General features: G+C 44.3%; 1 protein-coding gene across 2 annotated transcripts in view; it reads left to right on the top strand.

The window, feature by feature from the left end:
* The window catches only part of SPTB (spectrin beta, erythrocytic), a 524,484-nt gene extending 499,383 nt beyond the window's left edge, over positions 1-25,101 (top strand). For both annotated transcript variants that reach the window (XM_069638664.1, XM_069638665.1), the window contains 3 exons: positions 8,286-8,459; positions 18,914-18,956; positions 22,876-25,101. In XM_069638664.1, coding sequence (XP_069494765.1) covers positions 8,286-8,459; positions 18,914-18,956; positions 22,876-23,031 — 373 coding nt within the window. In that variant the 3' untranslated portion in view covers positions 23,032-25,101. The remainder of the gene's footprint in view (positions 1-8,285; positions 8,460-18,913; positions 18,957-22,875) is intronic.
* Positions 25,102-26,233: the final 1,132 nt, after the last annotated feature.

Genomic DNA, 26,233 nt, shown 5'->3' with positions numbered 1-26,233 from the left:
GGTCCACTTTGAGTTACTGTACAGTGTCGCTGGTAGTTTTGGCCAATGTTACTAACCGACTATGCTTTCAAATGCACTATTTGCAACAAATGTTACCAAAACCTCCCCCTTGTGTGGTACTGAAACAGTCGGTTATGAAAGTCGCGAATTGCCCTATGTGAGCCACTTTTTCATTGGTGTCCACGCCCATTTTAGGCCCCACTCTGCCCCTGGTTATCAGCACCTGTGTGCGGTTGTAGGGTGACACACGATAGCGCTATTCACAGCCTGTTTAGTGGCTGATTGTTTCTGAATTAAATCATTTCATTGAAGACCCGCTTTCCTACAAAGGGGATAGTATAGTCTTTGTCCACTCACTTCCATTGAAATGAAACTGCTCTGTGGACAGATGAGCAGGTGGCGCTGGAGGGGGTGAAAGTTTGACATTTCAAGGAGCAATGTAAATACTTGCTACAATCATTTTACAGTACCCGCCCCCAAACCAAGTTCCATGTCTACTTTTTTCAATTTTACAGGAATATACATTAAGGCACAGGGATAATCTCACCCATTGTATTAAAGTAATAACTTTTTTTCTGCTGACATGTCCTCCCTGGGACAATTCATTTACGTGGACACATGACCAAGGGTATGGCATTAAAATGGAAGTGGAAGCTGCTATGTCCTTCCTCTATTTCAGTGTCACGCTTTCAAATGTGCGCACCATTCCCCTTTCACCCCTCTCCCTTCCTATGTATGGCACTACCTGGAGGTAGGAGGGGTGCAGTGATGTGTGCCTCCTGCTCCCTGCCATACTTTTACAAGGAGGTGAGGAGTGCACGCTAAAAAGCCGTGCAGATTGTGAAATGAGAAAAGAAGATAAAAGAAGGACACAAACGCCAGAAAACATATCATGTGATTATGACATCTAACGAGTACATCCCACAGAGGTTGTTTGGGATGAAAAGGCACACGAGAGACTGCGCCACAAGCTATGCATAGAATATACAGGAACTCATGAAGGGATTAAGGCAATGATATCAAGACCAAATGAGGCGAACACATTGTAATTTTTTATTTATGACGCGTTTGCGCCGGACCCGGGGATCGAGCCTGTGTTACACCATGTCGTCTTGTTTCCACGGCAAGCGCGTTGCCCCTGAGCTATGCCACTTTCAGATAGTACTCACATTACAACTTTTATAGATTAACACTTTCTGCACACAGTCCCCTTCAAAGTAATGACATGTTACTAATGATCTTAACATTTTCTTAAGAAAACAATAATAAAATACTACTAAAATGTGCATGTTCTGTATAAAAAGAGGCAAGCTAAGTACTTTAATTCAGGACTGTATGCTGGGATCCTATATTGGTTGGACACCAAGTGGCTGAAGGCACACACGGTTTCGGAGCCTTTTATTAAACCGGAACCTGTTTCATGAGTCCAATTAACCCGCCGCCTTTCAAACCACTGTTTTTATATCACCTAAATGTGGCAAGTGTTTGGATTACACCGCGAATTTGCTACTGTCAGCGGTTCTACCTCCTCCACCATTGAAATGCAAAAAAAAGTGTGAAGCCAATACAAACTTTCTATCCCAAGATTGTGTTCCCTTCCCGGTGGCTATCACAATCTTTATGAGCCAAAACTAGTGGCCCTCTAATTTTCAGAATGATAGTTCAAGCAACCGAAACAGTTTATGCTGGCTGCTATGAGTGTCTTCAGAAACCTTTATCAATGAAACACTCTCAAAGGCTTTTTGCGATTCAGATGCAAGCACATTTTTGTATTCATCATTTTTGTTTGCTCTGTCACATTTGCATGGAAACCCTGCCGTAACAATAAATGTTCATGGTTGCATTAAACAAAATGTGTTTTTTCAATGAAAGAATAGAAATAATACAAAATATTAAAATAATATGTTTTATCAAAATAGCATTTACCAATGTGTTCGTTTCGGGGGGCTCACTATAAGGCTCATGTTCATTACAATCGTAATTTGAAGGCAGGGAGCCGTTACGTTTACACTGTAATGTTAGCGGGTCTCACCACCAAATGCTGGTCATTTACACTGCGGGGGACACATGTAAAGGGCAAAAGGCGGCGTACAAGCATGTACGCTGCTTTTTGCTCTTCACATTTGCACTCCGCAGTGCAGAGTGAGCAAACACTGCCTGAATGCTGGCATGCCAGGCAGCGTTTAGTTTTGATTGTGAGCGCCGCTTTGCATGCTCGCATGGCAAGCAGCGTTCACAATTACAAATAAATGCTCTCCGACATGCAAGCATGGCAGGGACCGTGTACAATGTATCCCTATGGGGTCTCCCTGCTTTATGCTGGTGCATGAAGCTGGCAGATCCCATAGTGATCTCCAGCGTTTGCTGAGGCATGAAAATTCATGCTGGCACAAATGCTGTAACATTTGTAAGGCAGAGAGGAAGGAGGTGGTGGAAACGGAAGTTGCATTTCGCCACTCCTTTCGGTAAAACAAATGATTGAAAAGGTGGGGTTGTGTTAATGGAAGGCGTAAAAGCAGTATGCAAGGCTTTTACGCTTTTCATTAACGTTACGCGCCAATTGAACATGAGCCCCAATGAATACAATGGTGCAGTAAAGAAATATCAGAAACAGAATGACCGCACCACCAGATTGCACGTTTGCACATGCAATAGAGGAAATGCCTTCTCCACTGGGCAGGAGGCAAATCCTCCACTTTACCTTCAAACCCTAGAGAAATTACCATGGGCGGTCTACCATCCAGAGGCATTATTAAGGCATCTCCATGGATTCCTATAGCACTCCCTCAAGGGGGCTAATACTGCCTTACTGCCACTCGTAATCTGGCAGATTTCCTGGCAGACCAAGTGGTAGGGACAGTAATTGAGTTTGGCCGTACATTCAAAAGAATTATAGCCCAGCTCTTCTTTTAACCATAACAAAGATGCTTTTTAAAAAATGTATTGTACATTGGTTCGATCTTATGAACGCACAGCAAGTAATACACATAAATAATACCGTAAATTGTAAAAATACAAAATTAAGTTAAAAGGTTTGGTACCAAAATACTAGAACTGTAATCAATCTAATAAAATTACTAGGATAAATAAATTGTGTAGAATCTTGCTATAAATCGCATGATCCGCACGCTAATACAATCAATTTAGGAGCAGCTTTCCAGACATGGTACGCAGAAGCTGGAATGACTATCGATTCTGCACCAACAATATTACTCCAAAACTGCTCAGTGCTGATCAAATTAATGTTGTAGACAAAAGTAGTGTAACTCCTCGCATAATAGTGCTGTAAATTAGGACAATTAGTAAGCAAATGACAGGCACTTTCAATGGTTAATTTACATAATTGGCAGATCCGCTCCTCACAGGGAAAGGCTCAACCACCTACCCGTATGTTCTCTACATGGTAAAATATTAAAGCGTACATATGTAAGTTAATAAGAAAGTTGAGGAGAGAACAATTTGGTCAAATAGGTTCTGGGAATATTCAATTTAAAACCTTGTTTACTGAACGTAGTGTATATTTTCTTTTTAGCTAGTAGGTCAAGATTGGCAATTATGTACAAGACTCTCGTTTTTTCCTTTAAAATATCAAAAAAATTAGGGAATTCGATTATATTATTATAGACAATATCGAGATTATTAGTACACAGATCAAATACAAAATTATTAGAGGACTCAAGAGAGTACAGAGTGAACAGAAAGCCAATTATTGTATTCGTTCCAGGAGGATGAGTAATTATCTTGTCGTACAGGCTACAACGTTGATGAAAACATAATGAGCGAATGGAAATAATACCAAATTCACACTGGAGTGCTTCAACTGGCACGGTAGCAGGTACTCCCAAAATCGATCTCAGGATCTTACCTTCAAGTCTATCTACCGAAGTTATTATCGATTTCGGTAAGATTGCCAATCCATAAAGGATCACTGGGCGTATGCTCCTCTGGTAAATCTGTAACAAACCCTCAACATTGTCTCCTACCTTTTTTTAATACATTTCTTAAAATAAAACCATTTCTTAAGAATTGTAGGACATATTTAATCCCCATAGAAGTCTTTACAAGAGGACGCTCCAATTGGAAAACCTAAGTAGATATAATGCTCTACTCTTTCCATAAAAACTCCATTTAACTTGCAACGAAATTTGGTCTTCTTACGTATCTCACCACGAACCAATATTTTAGTTTTTGCAACATTCACTTTTAGATCGTTTTTTGCGGCATACAACGAGAGACCATCTAGTGAATGTTGCAACCCGATAGGCGTTAAATCCGAAAGTACAGTATCGTCGGCATATCCCAGCCAAGAGACCGGGATTCTGGCGATTTGGGGAGGGGAGTTACGTGCTTCAGAAATGGCCACGCCCATATCAGTGACATACAAGTTATAAAGCAGGGGGGCATGAATGCACCCCTACTCCAAACCCTTGTTTACCTTTATTTCCCTAGAAATTGCCCCCACGTCATTGGTATGCACCATAACTGCTGTATCTGTATATAAGGCAGTAATAAAATATAATAAGGATGGGGTCAATTCCCCATGACTTCAATTTCCTCCACAAGAGAGGTCAAAAAACAGTGTCAAAAGCCTTTGCAAAGTCAATGAAGGACAGGTAAAGTTTACTCTTAGGATTACTTTTACAATGTTCTTTAAAATAGTGGAGAACACTCAAAGATAACAAAGATACAATTTTTGCAAAATCCTGCCACTCTTGGTCATTACTGGGCAGGGCATGATAAAATAATATGTGTTGTTATGTTAAAAGCGTATGTTATGAAAAGATGAGACATCATTAGTGGATTGGTATCCAGTGATAAAAATCACCTGTGAAAAGGTCACCAGGTGGAAACATTTCTACAAATTTGCTCTGCCAAGCAAATCAAGCACTTTCCCCAAATATTCTAGGACCAGATTATATAATATTAAATAATACCCATCCTAGAATATGTGATGGAAGGCTTTTAGGGGTGCAGGAAAATACATTTCGTCCTGGTGACTTTTTCCCAGGCGACATTATCACATAGAACGGATTCTTACATAGTGAAACACTAACTATTAAGCTGTGTCCTAAAGATTGCATGATCCCACATGGAGCACAGCTTGTGTGTCAGAGTTCCGCAGGCTACCCACCGTCACTGAAAAGGAGCGGCCTTCAGTGCACACATCCTTGAAGCAAGATCACAGCCCACGTGGAGGAGGCCGGTCTGAGAGGCGGGTGAGGGAGGCTGCTCCTGAAGATGGAAGTGTGTATTTGAGGACAGAAAATAACCTCCTCGAATTCTAAGAGAAAGTTAAAAACTGTTATCTTTGTTCATGTCTTAGGAAACTGACTCACTGTTTAAGTGTGATTCCCAAGTGCCAAATCCACTCCAGGTGTTCAGGATTTCCACACAACACAAATAAATACATTGTGGCTCATTAAAGGTTTGCTGGTTTCCCGCCGGTAAATCCCGCGGGATGCCGGAAACTGGCCTAACATTTCTTCTGCCTGATATCCCGGTATTGCTCAGATATTACAGGTGGCGGAAAGGGTGGTAAATCCCCATTCCATGGAGTCCCATAGGAAATGCTGGCATTTTCTACCAGTGGGGGCCTGATTTACCTCCAGCTGTTGGCTGGAGGTAAATCAGTGAACCCCATCAGCAAACCTGTACTTTTGCGGGGTGGGAAAGGTGCCGGTAATGGAATTACCGGCAGCATTTTTACTGGCACTTTTCCTGCACTTCTCCTGCACCACAAAAGTCATAATGGCCCCCAATGACTCTAATGGGAGTCATTCTCATGGGCAGGGATTATCCTAAAAGGTGGCATGGGGGATGCGCTTAAGGACTGTACTTGGAGACCCCCGATGTATATGATAATGGGAACACAAGCTTGGTTGGCGGGAATGCCATTTACTAGATATTTTGGGGGTCCATGTTTGAGACTGTTCCCATATTTATGTCTGGACATGAATATGGCTGAAATGTCCAGAATTTGGAGGTCGGCAGTGAGAAATGGCAGGGCCATGCGCACGACTTTCAGATGAAAAAACCACCAGAAACATGAAAAAAAACAGTGGGGAGGGAATGTAGTAAGGATGCAGTATACATTAATTTGGGGGAAGAAGGAGGGGTGAAAATGGGTGATGGGGATCAGAGGCAATATGGGGTAGAGAGCTACCCTGGGTGGAGACCTACCCAGGATGGAGAGCTACCTGGGGTAAAGACATACCCGGGGCGGAGAGCTACCTGGGGGCAAAATGCTACCGGGGATCGAAAGCAAACCAGGGTGTAGAGCTAGCCGGGCTGGAGAGCTACCCGGGGTTCAGAGTTACACAGCCTGAAGAGCTAGTCGGGGTGGAGAGCTACCCGGGGTGAAGAACTACGCATGCTAGAGAGTACTCGGAGTGAAGAGCTACCCGGAGCAGAGAGCTACCCGGGGTGAAGAGCTACCTGAGGCTGGAGAGCTACCCGGGGTGAAGGGCTACCAGGGGTGTAGAGCTACCCAGGGTGCAGAGCTACACAGGATGAAGAGCTACCCGGGGTGGAGAGCTAACGGGGGTGCACAGCTACACAGGGTGAAGAGCTATCCGGGGTGGAGAGTTACCCGGGGCGGAGAGCTGCACAGGGTGAAGACCTATCCGGGTGGAGAGTTACCCGGGGTGGAGAGCTGCACAGGGTGAAGAGCTATCCGGGGTGGAAAGTTACCTGGAGTGGAGAGCTATCCAGGGTGGAGAATTAAATGGGGTGGAGAGCTACCCGGAGTGGAGAGCTATCCGGGGTGGAGAGCTACCAGGGGTGAAGAGCTAACCGGGGTGGATAGCTACCAGGGGTGGAGAGCTACCCGGGGTGCAGTGCTACACAGGATGAAGAGCTAACCGGGGTGGAGAGCTACCCGGAGTGGAGAGCTATCTTGGGCGGAGAGCTACCCGGGGTGAAGAACTACCCATGCTAGAGAGCTACTCGGAGTGAAGAGCTACCCTGGGCAGAGAGCTACCCGGGGTGAGGAGCTACCTGAGGCTGAAGAGCTACCAGAGGTGGAGAGCTACCCAGGGTGCAGAGCTACACAGGATGAAGAGCTACCCGGGGTGGAGAGCTACCCGGGGTGGAGCGCTAACGGGGGTGCACAGCTACACAGGGTGAAGAGCTATCTGGGGGTGGAGAGTTACCCGGGGTGGAGAGCTACACAGGGTGAAGAGCTATCCAGGGTGGAGAGTTACCCAGGGTGGAGAGCTACCCGGAGTGGAGAGCTATCCGGGGTGGAGAGTTAAACGGGGTGGAGAGCTATCCGGAGTGGAGAGCTATCCGGGGTGGAGAGCTACCAGGGGTGAAGAGCTACCTGGGGTGGATAGCTACAAGGGGTGGAGAGCTACCCGGGGTGCAGAGCTACACAGGATGAAGAGCTATCCGGGGTGGAGAGCTACCCGGAGTGGAGAGCTATCCGGGGTGGAGAGTTAAACGGGGTGGAGAGCTACCCGGGACAAGCAAATGTTATGCAGAGGAAGCATCATAGCAAACTTGAGATATCTTATGTTGATGCAAAACCATTCATATGTTGTAACCAGCCCTACAGATAAATTCTGCACTGGCCACTTTTAATCTCTAAAAACAGGCAAATTCTTCTAACAAACAAATAGGGACTGAAAATACACCCAACAAAAAAGTAAAGGACAGACCATAGGAGCCTGCCCCGGCTTCCAGTAAAACAGCTCCATGGATATGTTCAGATCTGTGGTTCCAGCAGAGCAGTGCCACAGGAAGGAGCTCTGATACTATTGCTGCCTGATCTAAAAAAATGTGTGTGTGTATATATGTGTGTATATATATATATATATATATATATATATATATATATATATATATATATATATATATATATTATTGGGTGGGGCGGTGAGAAGGGGTTAGGAGATTGGGAGCATAGTAGAGGGAGGTAGGGTATGGACCGGGATCCTCCCATTAATATAAAAAGAAAGTCAAACTACTCAGATTAGGCCGATCAAAATTACCATTAACACATTTGGTTCTACAAAAGCATAATTTGCATGAATTACTAGGAGATATACAAAAATATATGAATTGCAAAATGGTATCTGTTTTAGAGATTACATATATATTTTACTTACATATAAAATACCCCCAATAGGGTTACATTGCCTTTTTACTCCACAGAAATTCATTTTACTCCCAACTTCAACAAATAGTAAAATATTTGGTTCGCTTGTTGTAACATCAATATTTTCGCACCATGATATAGAGCTGCCAGTTAATGCTGCTCACAAAGCTTATGTCCTTGTCTGTAGGTCCTGGAACACCCTCTACTGCGTGCTCCAAAGGAACGAGTTGTCGTTTTACAAAGACGCCAAAAGCTACGACTCCAGCGCCCCTTTCCACGGAGAAGAACCTTTCACGCTCGCGAGCGCCACCTGTGAAGCAGCTGGGGATTACAAGAAGAAGAAATATGTATTCAGGCTGAGGTAGATTTACTCTTTTATTAGGACATTAAAAAACAATTTGCATGTTGATGTACATAGATCTGGAGTCTAAAGCAGAACTACTTAATTCATACTACCCGTGTTAGGGCACAATCCAGTGTGACGACCATTAACTGCAGTGGTGGCAAATAAGGATTTCTCTACTTTTTCTTAGGTTTATTTTCTTGATAAAAATGTTTTTTGCGTGTGTGTTGGGTACCTTATGTAATGTGGTTGTTATTTTTGTTCTTTTGTTTGTTTTGGCCTTTTTGTTTTGTGGTTATTTTTGTTCTGCTTCTTTTTGGTTTTGTCCTTTTTTATGTGGTTATTTTTGTTCTGCTTTTTTTGGTTTTGTCATTTTTGTTATGTGGTTATTTTTGTTCTGCTTCTTTTTTTTTTATCCATGATAGCCCCATAGCCAGCAGTATATGCAGAGGAAACAGCCAGAGTGCTGGGAGCATGAGGCAGAAATAAAATAAAAATGCAAAGAAAAAGACATTTCAAAAATTCAAAAATAAATGTTCACTAATACAAACTGTACTGAAACATTGCATGTTTTAAGCTACATGTTTTAACTTCTGTTGTTAAACTTAAATAGTTCCACCTTTTCACTGATAACCATCAGTTGCAAAGAGAAAGAAATTGAGCCTTTAGTACGAAGAATTGGTATTAGTAAACGGCAACACTCCACTGCTCCTCGGTCAATGGACGCATTCAGAGGCGTTGCTAGGGGGGGCTGAGGGGGATATAGCCCGGGGTCTTTTGGTTGTAGCTCCTGATAGCAGCTCTGAGGCTACAACCAAAAGGCTAGCTAGCCCTGAGTCCCGACAGTCCCGATATTAGCCTAGCCCCGGATATTTTCCAGACCTAGCAACACCCCTGGACGCATTGATTTTGGCCTCTCCCTGATATCGACCAGCCTTTGATTTATTTATTTACGTATGGTTGATTTATAATACTTTGAGGCCCCCAAGGTGGGTAGGAGAAGGGATGAGATAATACACAGCTATTGAACATTTAGATCAGTAAGTGGTACCAGGGAACAATGGGAGAGATTAAGTGCTAAGAAAGAGCAATTATGGTACAAAGTGCAGGTATCTATAAATCGGGGCTCTGCAAACTGTGGCTCTCCAGATGTTTTAGACTACAACTCCCTTCAGCCCTAACCAGCAAAGTCAATGCTGAGGACTCATGGGAGTTATAGTCCAAAACATCTGGAGAACTGCAAGTTGCAGACCCCGGCTGTAAGTGAGTTGGTTGTCAGCAAGATAGAGCTGGTTATCACAACCATGGCAGAGAGTGACATCCCTAAATCCAGTGAGAATTAATATATGCCTCCCCTGAGAGGCAGGGTGTGCCATCCATGGATGGAGGCCATGAGTCAAGTCCCTCTCCACTGAAAATGAGCAGGCGGTAGAATGCCAAAACACTATGGAGGGCTCTTGAGCAGTAGCTTCCACCTAATGCTCGCAATATTAACGGTATCCCTACATATTATCCCCACCAAATATATTGCCGTATATATGGTCGTCTGGAACTCCATCAGCGATATTTTTTGGGGGGATAATTTGTGGGAGCAGGGGTTGTGGGGGGTCCTCCGCACATTTAAAAATAATGCAGGGGTTGCAGGGGTGTCCCCCCCAGGGTCCATGCCTCAATATCGCCGGAAAAATATGGTGATATGTTTGTATCGCAATATTTATGCGGGGATATGAACACATGCATCCATATTAACACACATAACAAGTAGAAAGCCTCTATTCTAAAACGTCAACACAGTGGCCTATAGCTCACTAAATCTCCCTGTCGGAAAGTCTAGATATCCCCTATTTAGTCAGTTTGTCTATCCCTAGTGGGCCCTGGTGTGCCGCCTATCTAGGGAAGGAGATAGAAGAAGGGCTGGCCCTAGCCTAACTCATTACTTTCCTATCTTTGCATTTCGTTAAAGCCCAAACACTAGGGTTAGTGTTTCCTCCTTTAATCTCACCCGCTTGTGTGTGTAAATGTATGCAGACAGTAATGCTGTGCAAATAGAAAATCACAGTTTTAACAACCCATGCGCTCAAACAGTCCGAGAGTCTTAGGGGTACAGGGGATTAGCCTGAACACTTTGTATCGGTCTACCGGTTTCGGCGGATTTTGCTATGTCTAACAGCTTTCTTCAGGACCAGACCACAAACTTCAGTTGCGTCTTCATAAAATACAAAGGGTAATCATGCTCCTCCTCTGTGTGGGTTAGAAGGTATTTTCTTCTTCTATTTTTAGCCGTCACAATTCTAGTGTTAGTTCAAGGGACTCGCGGTTAATTCTTCCAGGATCTCCCTATAGGTTTTATCGGAACATTTAGGAGTAATTATTTCTCTTTTCTTTCAAATTTGCCTCGAATTCAATTTCTTCTTTTCCCGTCTCTCAGCGAGCAGCTTCTTCCCGACGCTATGTGCCTGTCTGGGTCAGATTTCTCCAGGAGGTAGAATGGCCAGCTCCAATTTCAGGATTATTTAAAGTATCTCGCGACACTGCAAAAGATGCACAGAAATGCAGGCAACTCATGGGTTCTCCCTGCAACGCAGTTCTGAACCTGCCCTCATTGGGAAGAATAACAGGGACATTTAGCATCCAGTTGTCTCGTTCACTATATGTTTGTCCTGGTCTAAATGTATGCGCCCTGATGCCTGCGGACTACGCTGCAATATAAATAAATAAATAAAAATAATTTTATGTGCGGGAGGATAACCCTGGGATGCTCACTCCTGCCTTTCTTCTGCCTGGGCTGATTCTGACTTTTATTAAACCCGAATTTAAAGAGAAGCTTACAAATTACACTGAGGTGCTTCATCTCCTACACTGCCTAATGGCCTCTGGGCTTTGTCTAGTATGTAAGTGCTTTAGTGTTGAGTCCACACGTGGCAGGCATGGTTTATAGTGATATTTTCGAACGCCACATTTTCGAATGCCATTTTCCCGACACAAATATGTCGGAAAAAAAATTAAATTCCAAATTGTTTTTTTTTATTTTTATTTTTTAATGGGGGGGTTCCCCCCCCCAACCCCACGTTTTTTTATTGACACTTTTTTTTTTACCCACAAAACAAACATAAAACATAAAATAAAAAAATTATACATTCGGAATTTTTTTTCTCGACATATTTGTTTCGGGAAAATGGCATGTTGAAAATGTGTTTTCGGAAATATAAGTGGATACCGGCATGCATACGACTGATTGATGATTGATTTAAAAAATATATAACGGAAGCCTTTAGACACTTTTATTTTATGACTTTTAGTTGTACTCTACGTAAAATACCTGCATCTAGCAGAGCCAAAATCTTTTATTTAAACTAACTCTTTTCACCAAGACCAGATGGAACCAGGAATACTGTTTTAAGCCGCAGTGTCCTGCCCAGTAGTGAGAATGCCGTGGGCTCTCGCGGGACCGAGGCAGAGCGTGCTAAGTGTGTCTTTCTGGTGATGGATGTAACTTGGTGCAAAGCACAGGGTGGGGGAATTTGTGGCCTGTTAGCATATCTGAATATAAGAAGATAGTGAAAGGACGTTTCTGTCACCACTGTGATGTTTGGAAGGGCGGGGCGCAGCAGGTCGGGACATGCTGCGCTGCAGGACAAGAATTGAGACACACACAGTGGTAATGGTGTCAGAGCAGAGACTGCCATCCTGCACATCATGTGACTATCACAACCACCAGGCATTGGACAAGGACTCCGAGCTACTAAACCAATCGCCAGCTTGGGTTTCCCTTTGAAAATTCCCCTACATAAGGGAACTCTCTTGATTGGGTAAACATCACCCTCCGGGCTGCCACCGGCATCTCAAAAAGGGAACATATCTCTCCTACCAGGAGACTAGTCCACTGCCTCCCCATCAAGGAACGCATCACCTTCAAAACCCTCGCCATCACACACAAATGTTTCAACAACACTGCACCCTGTATCTTAGTAGATATTATTAGATTATTATTAGTATTATTATTAGTATTATTGTTATTAGTAGAAGGACAGTTCAGAAACGAAACTGAAACTGATTTTTTCTTTACCGAGGATTCCCAGCCTGACGACGGGGAATATTCATGAGCATGTAAATCCATGCCAGACCCATGCTGGAGAACAATAGTTACAGGTAAGTAACTTGTTCCTTGTATGCTATGAGTTAATTATTTACACTGTCTTTCCATACACCTGCCTCCTGTTCATTATGCTTAGGTTCTGCTCTCTGTAACTCACAAGCAATCCTTCATAATGTTGTAACTAAGGCATCTGCTTGCAACAGCGCCTCGATGCCCTTGGGCTGTAGTGCGCTTTACAAATACAAAAATAAAAAATACAAAAAATCATCTAGTCAGATCTCTTCTGAACCTCACGCTTAGACAACCTCCTCATTGCAACTTTAATGAGTAAATAGCTTTGGGGTCAAGAAGAACATGTTTGTAGTCGTGATAATTACACAGTGGAAACTTGATTACATTTGTTTTGTCCATTATATGTTACAATGCAAAAGAGCTATTTGGCTCCTGTCTGCAAAGCCCAAGGGTTTAAACAATACAGACCGCTTTAAAGTGGGCTGTTTCTTAAACAGGCACTTACGTGTTTTGCTGAAGAATCTTTAATAACTAGAGCTTTGAAGATCAGGAAGAAGTATCTGGCAATTCATTCAGAATGAATGACATTTGTAGCTATTTCTCTGCATAACGGTGTCATGATGCATAGTCACATCATATGATTATGTTCTGTGAGCCTGACCTCTGATCAGTGGAGAGAAACTTGTGAAAAAGGCATTTTTCTTCTGCCATAGGAAGATGAGTTTAGAGCTGGACTAGCCTGTAGCGAACTCAGGAGATTTCCCAGTAGGCCTCTGCACCCTGGGCAGGGCTGGACTGGCCTGTAGTGAACTCGGGAGATTTCCCAGTAGGCTTCTGCACCCTGGGCAGGGCTGTACTGGCCTGTGAGGAACTCAGATTTCCCGGTAGGTCTCTGCACCCTAGGCAGGGTGGACTGGCCCATAGGGAACTCGGGAGATTTCCTGGTAGGCCTCTGCACCGTAGGCAGGGGTGGACTGGCCTGTAGGGAACTCGGGAGATTTCCCCGTAGGCCTCTGCACCCTGAGCAGGGCTGGACTGGCCCGTAGGGAACTCGGGAGATTTCCTGGTAGGCCTCTGCAGCGTAGGCAGGGGTGGACTGGCCTGTAGGGAACTCGGGAGATTTCCCCGTAGGCCTCTGCACCCTGAGCAGGGCTGGACTGGCCTGTAGGGAACTCGGGAGATTTCCCAGTAGGCCGCTGCACACTGGGCAGGGCTGGACTGGCCTGTGGGGAACTCAGGAGATTTCCCAGTAGGTCTCTGCACCCTAGGCAGGGGTGGAATGGCCTTTGGGGAACTCAAGAGATTTCCCAGTAGGTCTCTGCACCCTGGACTTCTTTTGTGTGTTTACCCATTTCATTTCAAAATGAAAAAGGTTGGGCTTCCTGAAAATGTGTAATATGGGGCCGCTCTGAGAATTATTTCCAGGGCCTCTTTTGGTTCCCAGTCCAATCCTGATGAGTTATGGAGCAAACTTTTATAATGAGACTGCTGCAAATTAGATGAGGAGCTATGGCGCCCCAGTGACCATCGCTCTTGACATTGTACTGGCTAAAAAAACGAAGGGGAAAATACAAGATAGTAGTTTTATAAAGCTATGCTTGAAAGCAGTACATTTAATTTTATGGGATTTTCTACAGACTTTATTTGTATATTACCAAATAAATAAATGATGCATTCTCTATTGCAGTGATGTGGTGAAATGAGATCCAGTGACCGGCGAGTTTGCCGTATACAGGGTTTTATTAATTTTGCGGGATTTAAGGTATGGGTTGGACAAGCGCTTATAGGATCTAGGGAAGGTGCTGTAGAAACCATAAGAGATAAGTCTGTAAAGAAGTGTCATGGATGGACACTAAGGTGCGGCCTCCCTGGTGCTCCCAGCACTTCGGGAATATCACTTCGCTCAACATAAATCTCTTAACCCTAAGCCTAAACGTCTCGGTCCCTCCAGAGAATCGCTAGTTTATTAACCAAAGTTCAAATGCACTGCCTGACATAAGAGTTCTAACCTACTCTTGACAAGTCGTTTAGCCTCCAGGGTAACCCTGTGCTCGCAATCCAAGCGTTCCCCAAGTCTGGCCAACAAAAGTGTTCGTCAACCGAAGCTTTCAAAGTCAAGCCCCATTCTATGAACAAACACAAAATGCTCCTTTGTTCTGATCTCTTTGTGGTCTCTTCTTCTTAACACATTTTTATCCCAGCCCTCCCCATGGCCTCTTGCCCACCTTTTCTCTCAACACAGGAGACCTTCAGACCACTTCAGGTCTCTTCTTCTCCAGTTCCCTTAGGCCTTTTCTAAGGCCTATGATTCTCAGCTCAATTCTCATAGGCCTTTCCACCATCTCTCATTCCTAGAACAATTATCTTAGGTCTAGTCACAGACTCCGGTTTCCATCGTAACGCTTTTAGTTCTCTCTATGACCTCTGGTCGTCCATAAGATTCCCTTAGGTCTCTCTATGACCTCTGGTTGGTACCCCTACAAAATATCCCCACCAAAAATATCGCCGTACACATGGCTGTTTGTCTCGCCATAGGTAATATTTTTGGGGGGATCATTTGTGGGAGCGGGGGTTGTGGGGCTGTACCCCGCACATTTCAATATAATGTGGGATTGCAGGGGCGTCCCCCGCAGGGTCCATCGGTCAATATGCCGCATAAATATGGCGATATTTTTGCGGGGATATTAACACATGGAACCCTCTGGTTATCAGTCGCCCTAATGTCTTGTTACGAAAATTGGTTCTAAGGCTCTCTTAGGTCTCTTTGGGACGTCAGGTTCTCAGCAGAACTCTTGTTCTCTTTATGACCTCTGGTCCTAAATAAGATTCCCTTAGGTCTTTCTCATGTCTCATTACGAAAAATGGTTCTACAGCTCTTAGGTCACTTCGGGACGTCAGGTTCTCAGCAAAACTCTTAGGTTTCTCCATGATCTCTGATTCTCAATAAGACTCTCTTAGTTCTTATCTTCTTCTCAAATTCTCTTAGTGATAAAAAAATATTTCCCCCACCCCCTTCATCCAGAATCCTTTTATTTAGACAATATTGTATCCCTCCCGACAGGGATTCTTCTCCTTTACGCTTCTCCAGGGTCTGCCCAGATCTCATGCCTTCCTTCTAACTTCAGTTCTTGATGGTAGAACCTGTCCCTGTGTTCCACCATCAGCGTGCCGCTAATCCTGGTGGCGTGGCCTCCGTCATGCATGTGCCACAGCATCAGCTGAACAGATGCCAGTAAGTAAACTATCCCATTCCAGGTAACCGTCTACTCTGGTGTCCAGGGAGTAGTGAGTAGCGCATCTGCTTCCTCTTAGCTTCCGACCCTCTTTGGCGTTCCCCATCCCCTTTTATACACCTGGCCCAGTGTGTTTTTTTGCAAGCAAGCCCCAGATTGATCCTTCCCATGAGCGGTCCGTTTCAGGTCTTTTGATTGGCTTCGTCTCCTTTGAGGTTTTAATTGAAGAGTTGTCTAATTATTGTTATCCTTCTGGTATAAAGCAAGAATTCATTTGCCCGCATATTGTTTAATGGCAAGCTTTAAGTGTGTGCCAGGAAGTTGGCAACATCTTGAAACTACTTGTAAGTGTGGTTTCGACTCTGCAGCGTTCCATGAATGTCTGCAGGGTTTGTATTTCCGCTGGACAGCACAACTTGTGGGTGGTCAGACTGTGTCCTTGCTTCGGAAGGTATTTCCCCTATACATTTGCAATTTAATTCCCTTCCACGCTCTAAGTCCATTGAACACACGCAGTTCCCTTCTTCTCCAAGGCTTGTGCTTTCTGAAATCTCGTGGTTTCATTGTAAAAGCAAGCCGTTTCATTCTAAGCTCTGGCTGGAGTTAAATGAACCCTTGTGGTTTCATTCTACTCCACGGTTTGAGTTTACTGAGCACTTGTGGTCTCTGCGATTTCACTCTGCTAATTGCAGGGTCTGCTGGAACTTGTAGTCCCCTTTCATAATTTGAGGGGATGGCATCCTCAAAGGGGATATCTGAGTACCACGTCTCAAAGAGAAGACCAAGCACAGACAATCACACCCCATCCATCCCATGTGATGCATATGGTATTACCCAAATTGATAGTTTACAAACGATCATATGGTAAATCTGTCAGAATTTGGCCAGTATCATTTGATCGTTTGTAAACGATCAATTTGGGTAATCACTATCAAACATGGGGAGCAGGGGTTGCGGGGGTGTAGCCCGCTCCCCATGTTTGGTAGTGCTGGCTTTGGTCAAACAATTGTGCCACGGCCAAACCGTATACATCCGATGCACAACGGGTCGCTTCTGGACCAACCCTCTCCCCGGTGGCTTGGTCCTCTCATAATAAAGGATGTGGAGTTCCTTCAAATCATCACAGTATGCAAAGTAAAGCTATGTGCAAACAAATCTCACTGTGACAACACAGTGTTCCGATGGCATGCAGTGACTCCACTATTCCTTTCCCTGTGAATTTGTCAAGTCATGCCGGTGCATGGTGTCTCACCTGTGGTCTAAATCGGTGCAAGGTGTCTCGCTGGCATACCGTTTTTCACCAGCTCAATCCATGAAGACAGCGTATCCTGCATATGCACACTCTTTCCAAATGTGGTGTTGAAAAGGCGGCCACAGACGACCTGAATGCCAAAATGTTTTTTTATAACGCGCTTAATACCAGAGATTGGTTTCTAAGTACGGGATCTTGTGGTGTAATTCTTCATGCGCAGCGGCACACACTGCACGCTGAGAGTGTGGCTATATATTGTCAGAGCCGCCACCTAATGGTGAACATGTGTTCATGCAACCATTGCCACAGACATCCTTAGCCTTTAAATGTTTGGATTTGTAGTTATTCAGCCATATGCAGAAAAAGAAGACAAGGAAAAAGAGATGACAATATGCTTTATATAGCAGACCCTTCGGAGTGCTGTAATATTATTTGTCATTATTACTTGATTTACTGGTAACTAGTGTATCGACATCGGAAGGATTAAGGACGGAACGAGACCGGACAGGATCCTAACATTGATTGGCATAAATGCTTAACTAATACTCCTTTGCCACTAGGAGGTGCCCAAGTAGCAAACAACTGTGCTGTTGTTGTATCTTATCTCTAGCAATAAATAAGGGGGCTAACGCCAAGCGGCATCCTCTGCGTCCGAAGACACCTCTGGAGTCGTCTTCATCCCCGCCTCCCCTTCTTCCTCCCATCCAAAGTACTCTGCTACGTGCAACCACCTGAGTGGGCTTCCTCCATACGACGCTCTCTTGCGTCCCAGGTAGGTTTGCACTTTGGAAATCCCATACATAGAAGACGCGTTACGACTTTGTTGGGCCTAATCAGTGGTGCGCAACTTGAATCCTTAGACCCAGCAAGCTGAAGACTGCAAGACTGAGCTTATCTGTCAAAAAAATAGAACACTCCTCTGATCCACCACCATATCTGCTGCAAATTAGATTGCAATTAGTAGCAAAAGTCCTTATCCTACATCTGGTTTCAGGCTTTCGCGGCTTCCAACTGGTCGGATTTTGTTTTTACTGCCAGCTGTTGGCCGCACTTCTGTCTCTCGATGTTTAGATCCTATGGCCTGCACTTGCTCCTCCTCCCCTTCTCTCAGCACTTTTCCCCTTTCCTCTCCCCTGCACTTTCGCGATCTCAATATCATTGGGCTTAGTAAGAGCTTTGTCTTGTCCCCCCATTTTTCCCCACCTTGCCTCGTCACGCTATGAAACACTTGTGTATGGGTGCTCTATGAATAAAATATCATATCATAACATGTGTTTTATCGATTGTTCTGCCTGAAGGGAGATGGTGGGTTGGGGTCGGGCAATAATGGGTGGAGGAGTGAAGGGGGATTACATGGGGGGCGGAAAAAACAGTAAAACATGATAAAAAATATAAGAACTGTTAGAATTTGGTGAAAAGTCACAGAAGCCAGAATTGCAGGGTGCACAGTCAAGGACGAATAGAAGAAAGGTTGAAGCATTCGGCATCAATGGAAGGCAGTTCACTACGGAAGAGGTTGCATGCGGCTTTTTGCGGACTCGCATACGTGCCAGATCACCATCCTTTTAGTTATTGTTAGTTTATCTTCAGGTCGCCAAAGTCTAATTACGTATTATAGTCGAGAACTGGGCCCTTTCTTCAAGAAGAGTTGTCTCCTGAATTCTGTGCACTCATCACTGGGTTCTGCAAACCCGCTATCATTATCCCTGAAACTGCACTATAGACTGTAAGAAGGATATCGTGAGCACGGAGGGACTATGTATTGGAGGTATATGCAAACTAGTGACTGTGTTAAATGAACATTTCATTACTGTAGCTCTGCATCTAATTATCAGATAGGTGTGCTCTTATTAAACCTTGTTTTTAAAATCTTTTCTAGACTGAACAACGGCAACCAATGGCTTTTCCATGGAAAGGATGAGGTAAGTCATTATCTTGGGTGGGCAAGACAATGGCAATGGTGCATGTGAGTGCGTTGATCTTCAGGAAGGAGTGGAGTATGTTTGTTTCCTACTGCAGCCCTGGGTGAAAGTCGGTGTGGGAGATAAACCTGCCTTCCATAATAACTGCCTTTATGTAGTTCGCATGTTTCAATGAATAATGTCGTTCTTCCGGGACTGGGAAGTAATTGATTGATTGATGAGTCCTGCATATTTCAACGCATAAACTCAAAATCTAGCCCTTCAATTCTGGGAACATCCTGCCTACTAGGCAGCATAGTATCCATCTTTTAGCCAGGGTAGGGTCTTTCCTAATCCTGCCTACTAGGCAGCATAGTATCCATCTTTTAGCCTGGGTAGGGTCTTTCCTAATCCTGCCTACTAGGCAGCATAGTATCCATCTTTTAGCCAGGGTAGAGTCTTTCCTAATCCTGCCTACTAGGCAGCATAGTATCCATCTTTTAGCCAGGGTAGGGTCTTTCCTATTTGTTGTTCAGATAAACAGCCATGAGGTGGTTACTTTGCCTTGAGCTCTGCAGAAGATCTCCACTCTCGCAAGCTCTGGTTGGTCAAGAGGAGAAGCCCCGCTGTAGTGCAGGATGGTCCCTATTCAAGATTAACTGAGGTGCTCATGCTTGGCATTAACAATGTTATTTTCTTGCTCTGGGTTTAATCCTCTAAGTTATGTTTGTCTTAATGCCGTGTTGTGCTGTAGGCATATCCTTTGGAATGTTGGGGATAGTCCTGCCAATCCAAATGCAATTTCTAAATACCAGCACCACCGTCAGCAAAAGCTCTTTCACAAGAGACAAAAGGCAGGGAAGAAGAAGCTGATCATGCACTAACAGCATTATTGACCTTGGTGCTGGTTAATAATACTTGATATTTTCCCTTAAGCTCGTTGTCTGCTGTTTACAGCCAAATGGGTCACAAAATAGGCCACACACAATCTCAGGTAAAACAGGTTTTATTTAACACACAAAATCCAAACTCAAATCCTAAAGTGTCAGTAGAGTCTCTGGAAACAGTTCCAAGAGTTTGAGGGTCACCCTATAAGGTTCACAAGAGTTCAGGGTACCCCTGGGACTCAGTCTCTAGGGACACCCTCTGAGGTTCCTCTTATCTGTTTTTGATATTGGGATACAACCACCTCCAAACCTTCTTTACGGTCCTGTAGTCATTGATGGGTCTCCTCTGTGAGCCATAGATGTCATTGAAGATTCCCTTCCACTTTAAGACAGACCCCATTGAGTTTTCCTGTCCGAGTTTCCACAGCTTAAGGTGCGCTTAAGAGGACCTTGTCACCTCCCTTCATTAGGGTCCTAACTAATTCTCTCTCCACAGCCTCTTCTCCTCTTGTAGTCCTGATCTCCCCACCCCCTTGACACCGCGCCATATGCTCGTTCCTTTCTCTCATAGTGGGTTTAATCCCTTCTGGGCTAAGCATGCCCTGTCATTCCTTCCTGCTCTTGCTAGCTGGCACCTTGCTAGCTTCTTGTGTTTCCCCACCTTCCAACCTCCTTCTGATGACTTTCACTCACCACCCACTGATGCCTTCCTCATCAACCTCCTAATGACTATGCCTCTTCTCCCTCTCTCCCTCCACAACCTCCTTCAAGAATCGCCAAATCTACACAACCTCTTTCTCCAAACACCCTGAACATCCCTTCTAGGGATGCCCCTTTTATAATCTAGCGACTACTCCTCTGAACATGTGCATCATTATTAATGCTAGTGCGTGATTGGTTGCCGCAGAATTGCTTTTCACCTTAGGTGTAGCATACGTTGTTACCCGAAATCTACACTGAGGGTGGGCCACTGATTTCAAAATCTGGACTGCCATCTTGAATTCCTTGTTTATGTCAGTCCATGCATTTGCACTGACATTTGCGCCCAGCAGACGATCCGTGTCTGCAGTGGGACCTCTGGGGGCATTTCAATTGCATCTGAGTTTTCACCACAATATCAGGGGAGGCTGGCCACTGTGCTTGGTTGAGCTTGTCGTGGGTCCTTGGGCAAGGCCCTTAAAGTACCAGTGGTATCTTTAGCTGGAAAGTGACAGTCTCCTGCCCTGTGAAGGCGGCTTAAGTGAGAGTGACCAGGGAATCCTACCCATTCCATCCCCGGGGTCCTCAGCCACTAGCTGAGGGAGGTCCCTGGCTCCAGTGTCACTCCACTAGATGTCCCTAGAATGAGGCATGAAACGTTGTCACCACACAATAGGACCATATTACCTTATTTCACCAGAGAGGCAATAACTACAGTTATTGACTATTTTTTTGTATTTGTATATTGTGTTTGTATTTATATCGTGCAGTCTTAGCTAGGAAGCAGCAGAGAGCTGTATGGGTAACGTGGGGTTAAAAGAGGTTGGTAGGAGTGGAGGTTACAGGTTATAGTAGCGTGTTATGTTAGGTTACTTGTACAGTGCAACTTACACCAAAAGGCACCATGGCGCTAAATAAAACCCAACAAACAGATGCGCTTTTAGAGAGCAGCAAAACTGTTGATGATCCTCAATGGCCTGAAGTGAACGCGGGAGCTGGTTCCACAACATAGTTGCAGGGACAGAGAAAACACAGCCTCCTAACCGGGAGCGGCGGAAACGGCGAACCTGCAGAAGAAGGGCATCTTTTGCAAGCAGAAGGCTCAAGAAGGGACATAAGGATGGAATTTGGATTGAAGATATTCAGTCCCAAAACATAAAAACACAGTGGCCGATGCTTAGAGATTTAAATTGGAGCCGGCTAAGGTTGGCCCTCGAAGCCAGTGCAGCAAGTGTAGAATAGGGGAGACATGGACCCGATAAGGCGACTGATTAGCAACTCTGGCTGCCAGATTTTGCAAGACTTGTAAATGCTGGATTAGGTACATAGTTCCAAAAACCAATGAGGCTACCACAGGAGCCAGCATATAAACTGGCAGATATGGAAGGACCTTCCAAAGGATTCTGAGTTTATAGAGACTAAATTGACAAACAGTGCTAATTTGAGGTTGCGCTGATAGCGAGGCTGAAATCTTATTACCGAGATCTTTAACCACAGAGCCGAGGGACAGTGTCGAGCGGAGTCAGATCTAAGAATATGACAATGGGAGTGTCCTCAGCATAAGAGTAACATAAGAAGCCGTACAACTGGATGCGTTTCACAAGAGGCTGGATGTGCACGTTAAAAAGAATGGGAGAACGGGCAGAGCCCTGAGTGACCCCGCAGACCAGCAGTGCCGCTGCCAATAGGTAAGGCAAAAGAGAGAGCGATTGAGCCTGATCTACAAGAAAGGATCTAAAGCAGGATAACACTGAGCCTGTAATGCCAGCCTTAGCCATGTGATCAAGCAAGATGGAGTACTCAATGGTGTCCAGCACAGCTGACAAATCAAGTAGAATCAGCGCTCCAACACCACTCTGATCACAGAGTCGGGTGAGATCATCGACTACTGAAACAAGCACTGTATCTGTCCCCGACCAGGACCGATATGCAGCGTGGAAATCCCATACTACATGGCTGGTATATACCGAAGAGTACCGGCTCCTAAGTGACCCCTAGGTATTCCCTGAAAAGCAGGGTCTTGAGTTCCTTCCTGCACTGCAGGAATGTTGGAGCACACCTGATTGCCTCTGTCATGGTGTTCCAGAAGAATGGGGCATAGCAAGAGAAGGCCTGTTTCCTGGTTTCCTCTTTGCATGCCAGTTTAGTCTTGAGCTTTAGGCTCAGTATTGTCACATTATGGAAATCAATTGAGTGCATGGAAAATGTTTCCCCAATTCTATTCTAAGCACTTGTTTACGCTGTATTGAGTACGTGTGCATGTTTTAAGTGAAACGCCTTTCTGCCATTTTAGCACTTATGGATGCTAGTTGGTTTTTGTCATTTTTCTTATTTTTGTTTTTTCTTTCCGACAGGCCGAAACGGACAACTGGATCCAGATGTTGACAATGGCCATCGCATCGGCACATCCCCAAAGAATGACTCAGAGCCTCCCCCTGCCCTCCACCCCCTCGGCCGATGGCAAAAAAGAGAAGGAAAAGCGGTTCAGCTTTTTCCCACCGAAAAAATAGCACGATTACGAAAAAGGGCATTCCATGGCCTGACCCCCCTCCCCCGGTGCTGCGTAACAACAATGCTGTATTCTGTTCAGAAACATGTTATATTAGATAAATAAAGGTGATCAATCTGTTTTGTTCAAAATAGGTGTTTTAAGACTGAATTCGGGGGTCTGACACAAAGCGCGCTCACGATGCAGCGTGAGAGCTGGAAACTCATGAGTGAGCATGGTACACGCGGAACCGCATATAGTGCTTTCGTTGACACACTTTTGAAAGTAGTAAATGATGTCGACCTCAATTTAGTTGTGGGGTAAAATAAATATATACGTGGGAGGTGGGGGTAGGAAGGGTTGGAAGCAGGAGGGGAGGGGATGGGAAGAGTAGAGGGAGCAGGATCTGGAGGTGGGATCCCCCACCCCCTATTAAAACACAAATGCACAAACTAAATTTAGGTTGATCAAATTTACCACTTGACATTTGTGACATCTAAACAACAAATAATTGGATATCCATCCATGAGTAAGTGGAAGTACTTGAGTATATAGGGAGGTATTTTAGTCACTCATTCTGATATTCATTGGTAATACTTCCTGTATAAACACATTTACACTGGAGCAAATGAGGAGATACCCATGAGCTGTTCAGATTTTCACCTGCTATCGTGTAACTGATTCCGCCAGCCTGTAGCTGGAGCAAATCGTGAGATGCCTGGAGCCTCTTGAAAATGCAAATGCAGTTCATACAGATTTGTCCACGGGCATCTCAGGGAGGTTCCAAGCAGCTCCAGATTTGCTCTAGATCAGGGGTCTACAACATTTGGATCTCCAGAAGTTTCAGACTACAACTCCCATCAGCCCCAGCCAGTAGAGTCAATGAGGAGGGCTCATGGAAGTTGTAGTCCAAAACATCTGGAAAGCCACAGGTTTCAGGCTGTGGCTCTAGTCTTAGGTTTTGAGGAATAGGTATAGGCCAGCAGGTGCAGATCTGAGATACTTACGGAACTCTTTGAGAATCGGTTCCAGCGTGTGACCACAGCACCAACTGTGGCTTGAACTTTCATCGAACTTTGCAGAAAATAGTTATTGCTTCATTGCAAAGTCCTGGTCTGGATTTTTGTATGTCAGTAATCCTGGAGTCCCAGATTCTCACAATCTCACCCCAAAATCCTATACAGGAGATGCACAAAGCACCTAAGGATCTTATCCAACCCTTCTGTGCCTTTTCCTCTCCATGGGTCAGCACTTGTGTAAACCACTGCTGTTCCATATGGATTTCGGCCACTAAACAGCAAAGTGGCTGCAAGGTTACACCCTGGTATATAACAAAGCAAATAAAATAAATATATTTTTAATAAAAATGAAAATCAAGTATTTCTGAAATATTCCATCTGGCATTTCAGAAATACTGCATATTCAGCATGAACCTACTGGTACCAAGGCAGAAATGGATTCTTTATACTGAGAATACCTCCAAACTTCTCATGTATCAGTTTTGGTCTTAGAAATTGCTAGAAAATGATTGGGCAAAACGTTCCATTGCAGACTGTGCAATGCCAGTAGAATCTGGAATCAAGAAACAGATGAGTGTGTTGTGGTTGTCTCCGATCGGGCTTCATGTGTCTGTTGGCTTGCGCTTTGGGGCCTACAGAGCTCTAATCATGGCCAAGAAGCAGATTTTAAAGTGCTGGAAGAGCGACCTCATGCCCTCTGTAGAAGACTGGCTGCATGGTTTATCGATTCTTTCATGTAGAGAAAGCGTGACATACCAGGTCAAGATAAAAGAGCAAATATACTCTGACATTTGGGATGTTTTCAACGGGTTTTACGCTTGAGGTTTACCTTACTTTTTTTTCCTTTCTCTTTTCTATCGTCCTCATCTTTCTACTTTTTTCTTCTTTTCCTTCTTTCTTTCACTTTTTTATTCCCTCTTCCCTTCCCTTCTTTTGCATATGGATAATGGTTTACTGTTGTCATATGTTTTGTAATTGATATACCTGTGTTTACTTGCCTGTCCTTACATTGTTGTTGTTTGTATTAACTTGAAAATTTCAATAAATAAATGTATTTTTAAAAAAAATAAAAAGATTAGGGGGCTCTAATTGTGGAAAAAGGATGTCAATGCGGCATCAAATCAATCAAAGGAAAACTAATTTGCATAAGTATTAGCTTCCTCTTGTTATCTTTGCAGCTCATGAGTACTTGAAGCATAAATATCTCAGAATTCGAAATAACTGTTATTTATTTTTGTTGATAGGGAATACTTTGTACAATAAATATGATCAAAATGATATTATATATTTCATAGTTTCTTACAAACAGGCCTAACATTTATATCAAGCGTTCGGTTACCAGACATTTGGTCGAAAAAATTTGGTCGACTGGACAAATGGTCGAACCAATTTGGCCGAAAAGCCAAATGGTCGAATTTTTTATTTTTTATTTTCACCCCTTTTTTTGGGGGGGGGGTTCCCCCCAACCCCCTTTTTTTTCTAAAAAACCCTTTTTTTCCTAAACGAAAACCTAAAAAATACATATATAAATTTTTTTAAAAATTCGACCATTTGGTTTTCGACCAAATTACGTCGACCATTTGTCTTTCGACCAATTTACAGTTGACCACTTGTGTGGACAGCCAAGCGTTCCACTAGTGTTAAGGAATACTCCCAATATCCAACCTATCATATACTATTTCATATTTGTGGACAATCCTGATCGTAGACCGACATGTGTTTGTTTCTCTGGAATCCTGGTCAATCACACAAACAAGCCTGGGCAGCTTCATCAGGGCATCAGTGATCTATCATCAGCTACCCACAACAAAACAATACAAACCACACCACACATTAACTGACACACATGGAAGTGAGTGATCACAGGAGTACTAGTCCCAAAAATCTGGAGAGTCACAGGTCGCAGAGTCCTGCCTTCAATGTTACTCCACAAGTTAGCTAAATATTAGCTGGCACAGTCTTCTGTGGCGGGTCCGAAGAAGGACGCGGACACTGTGATGACATTTCCACTAGTTATTTATTAAATAATAAGGCGATATGCCCCGTGGTGGTGGGCCGATCCTGTAGGTAACAGCCCGCCGCCCAAGTTAAGGGCCTGAGCGCAGCGAGGGTCCCTTAAGGAGGGCGTCGGTCCTCTTACCGAAAGGGTCGGCCCGCCGCCGAGAGCTATATCACCATTAGCACCCATGAAGTGGGTGCTTTTTT

The sequence above is a fragment of the Ambystoma mexicanum genome, chromosome 14, assembly GCF_040938575.1.
Source record: "Ambystoma mexicanum isolate Mex_15411 chromosome 14, UKY_AmexF1_1, whole genome shotgun sequence".
In the NCBI taxonomy this organism is placed as follows: Eukaryota; Metazoa; Chordata; class Amphibia; order Caudata; family Ambystomatidae; genus Ambystoma; species Ambystoma mexicanum.
Note: the sequence above shows the minus strand (reverse complement) of the source record. Positions and strands in the feature narration are given on the sequence as shown.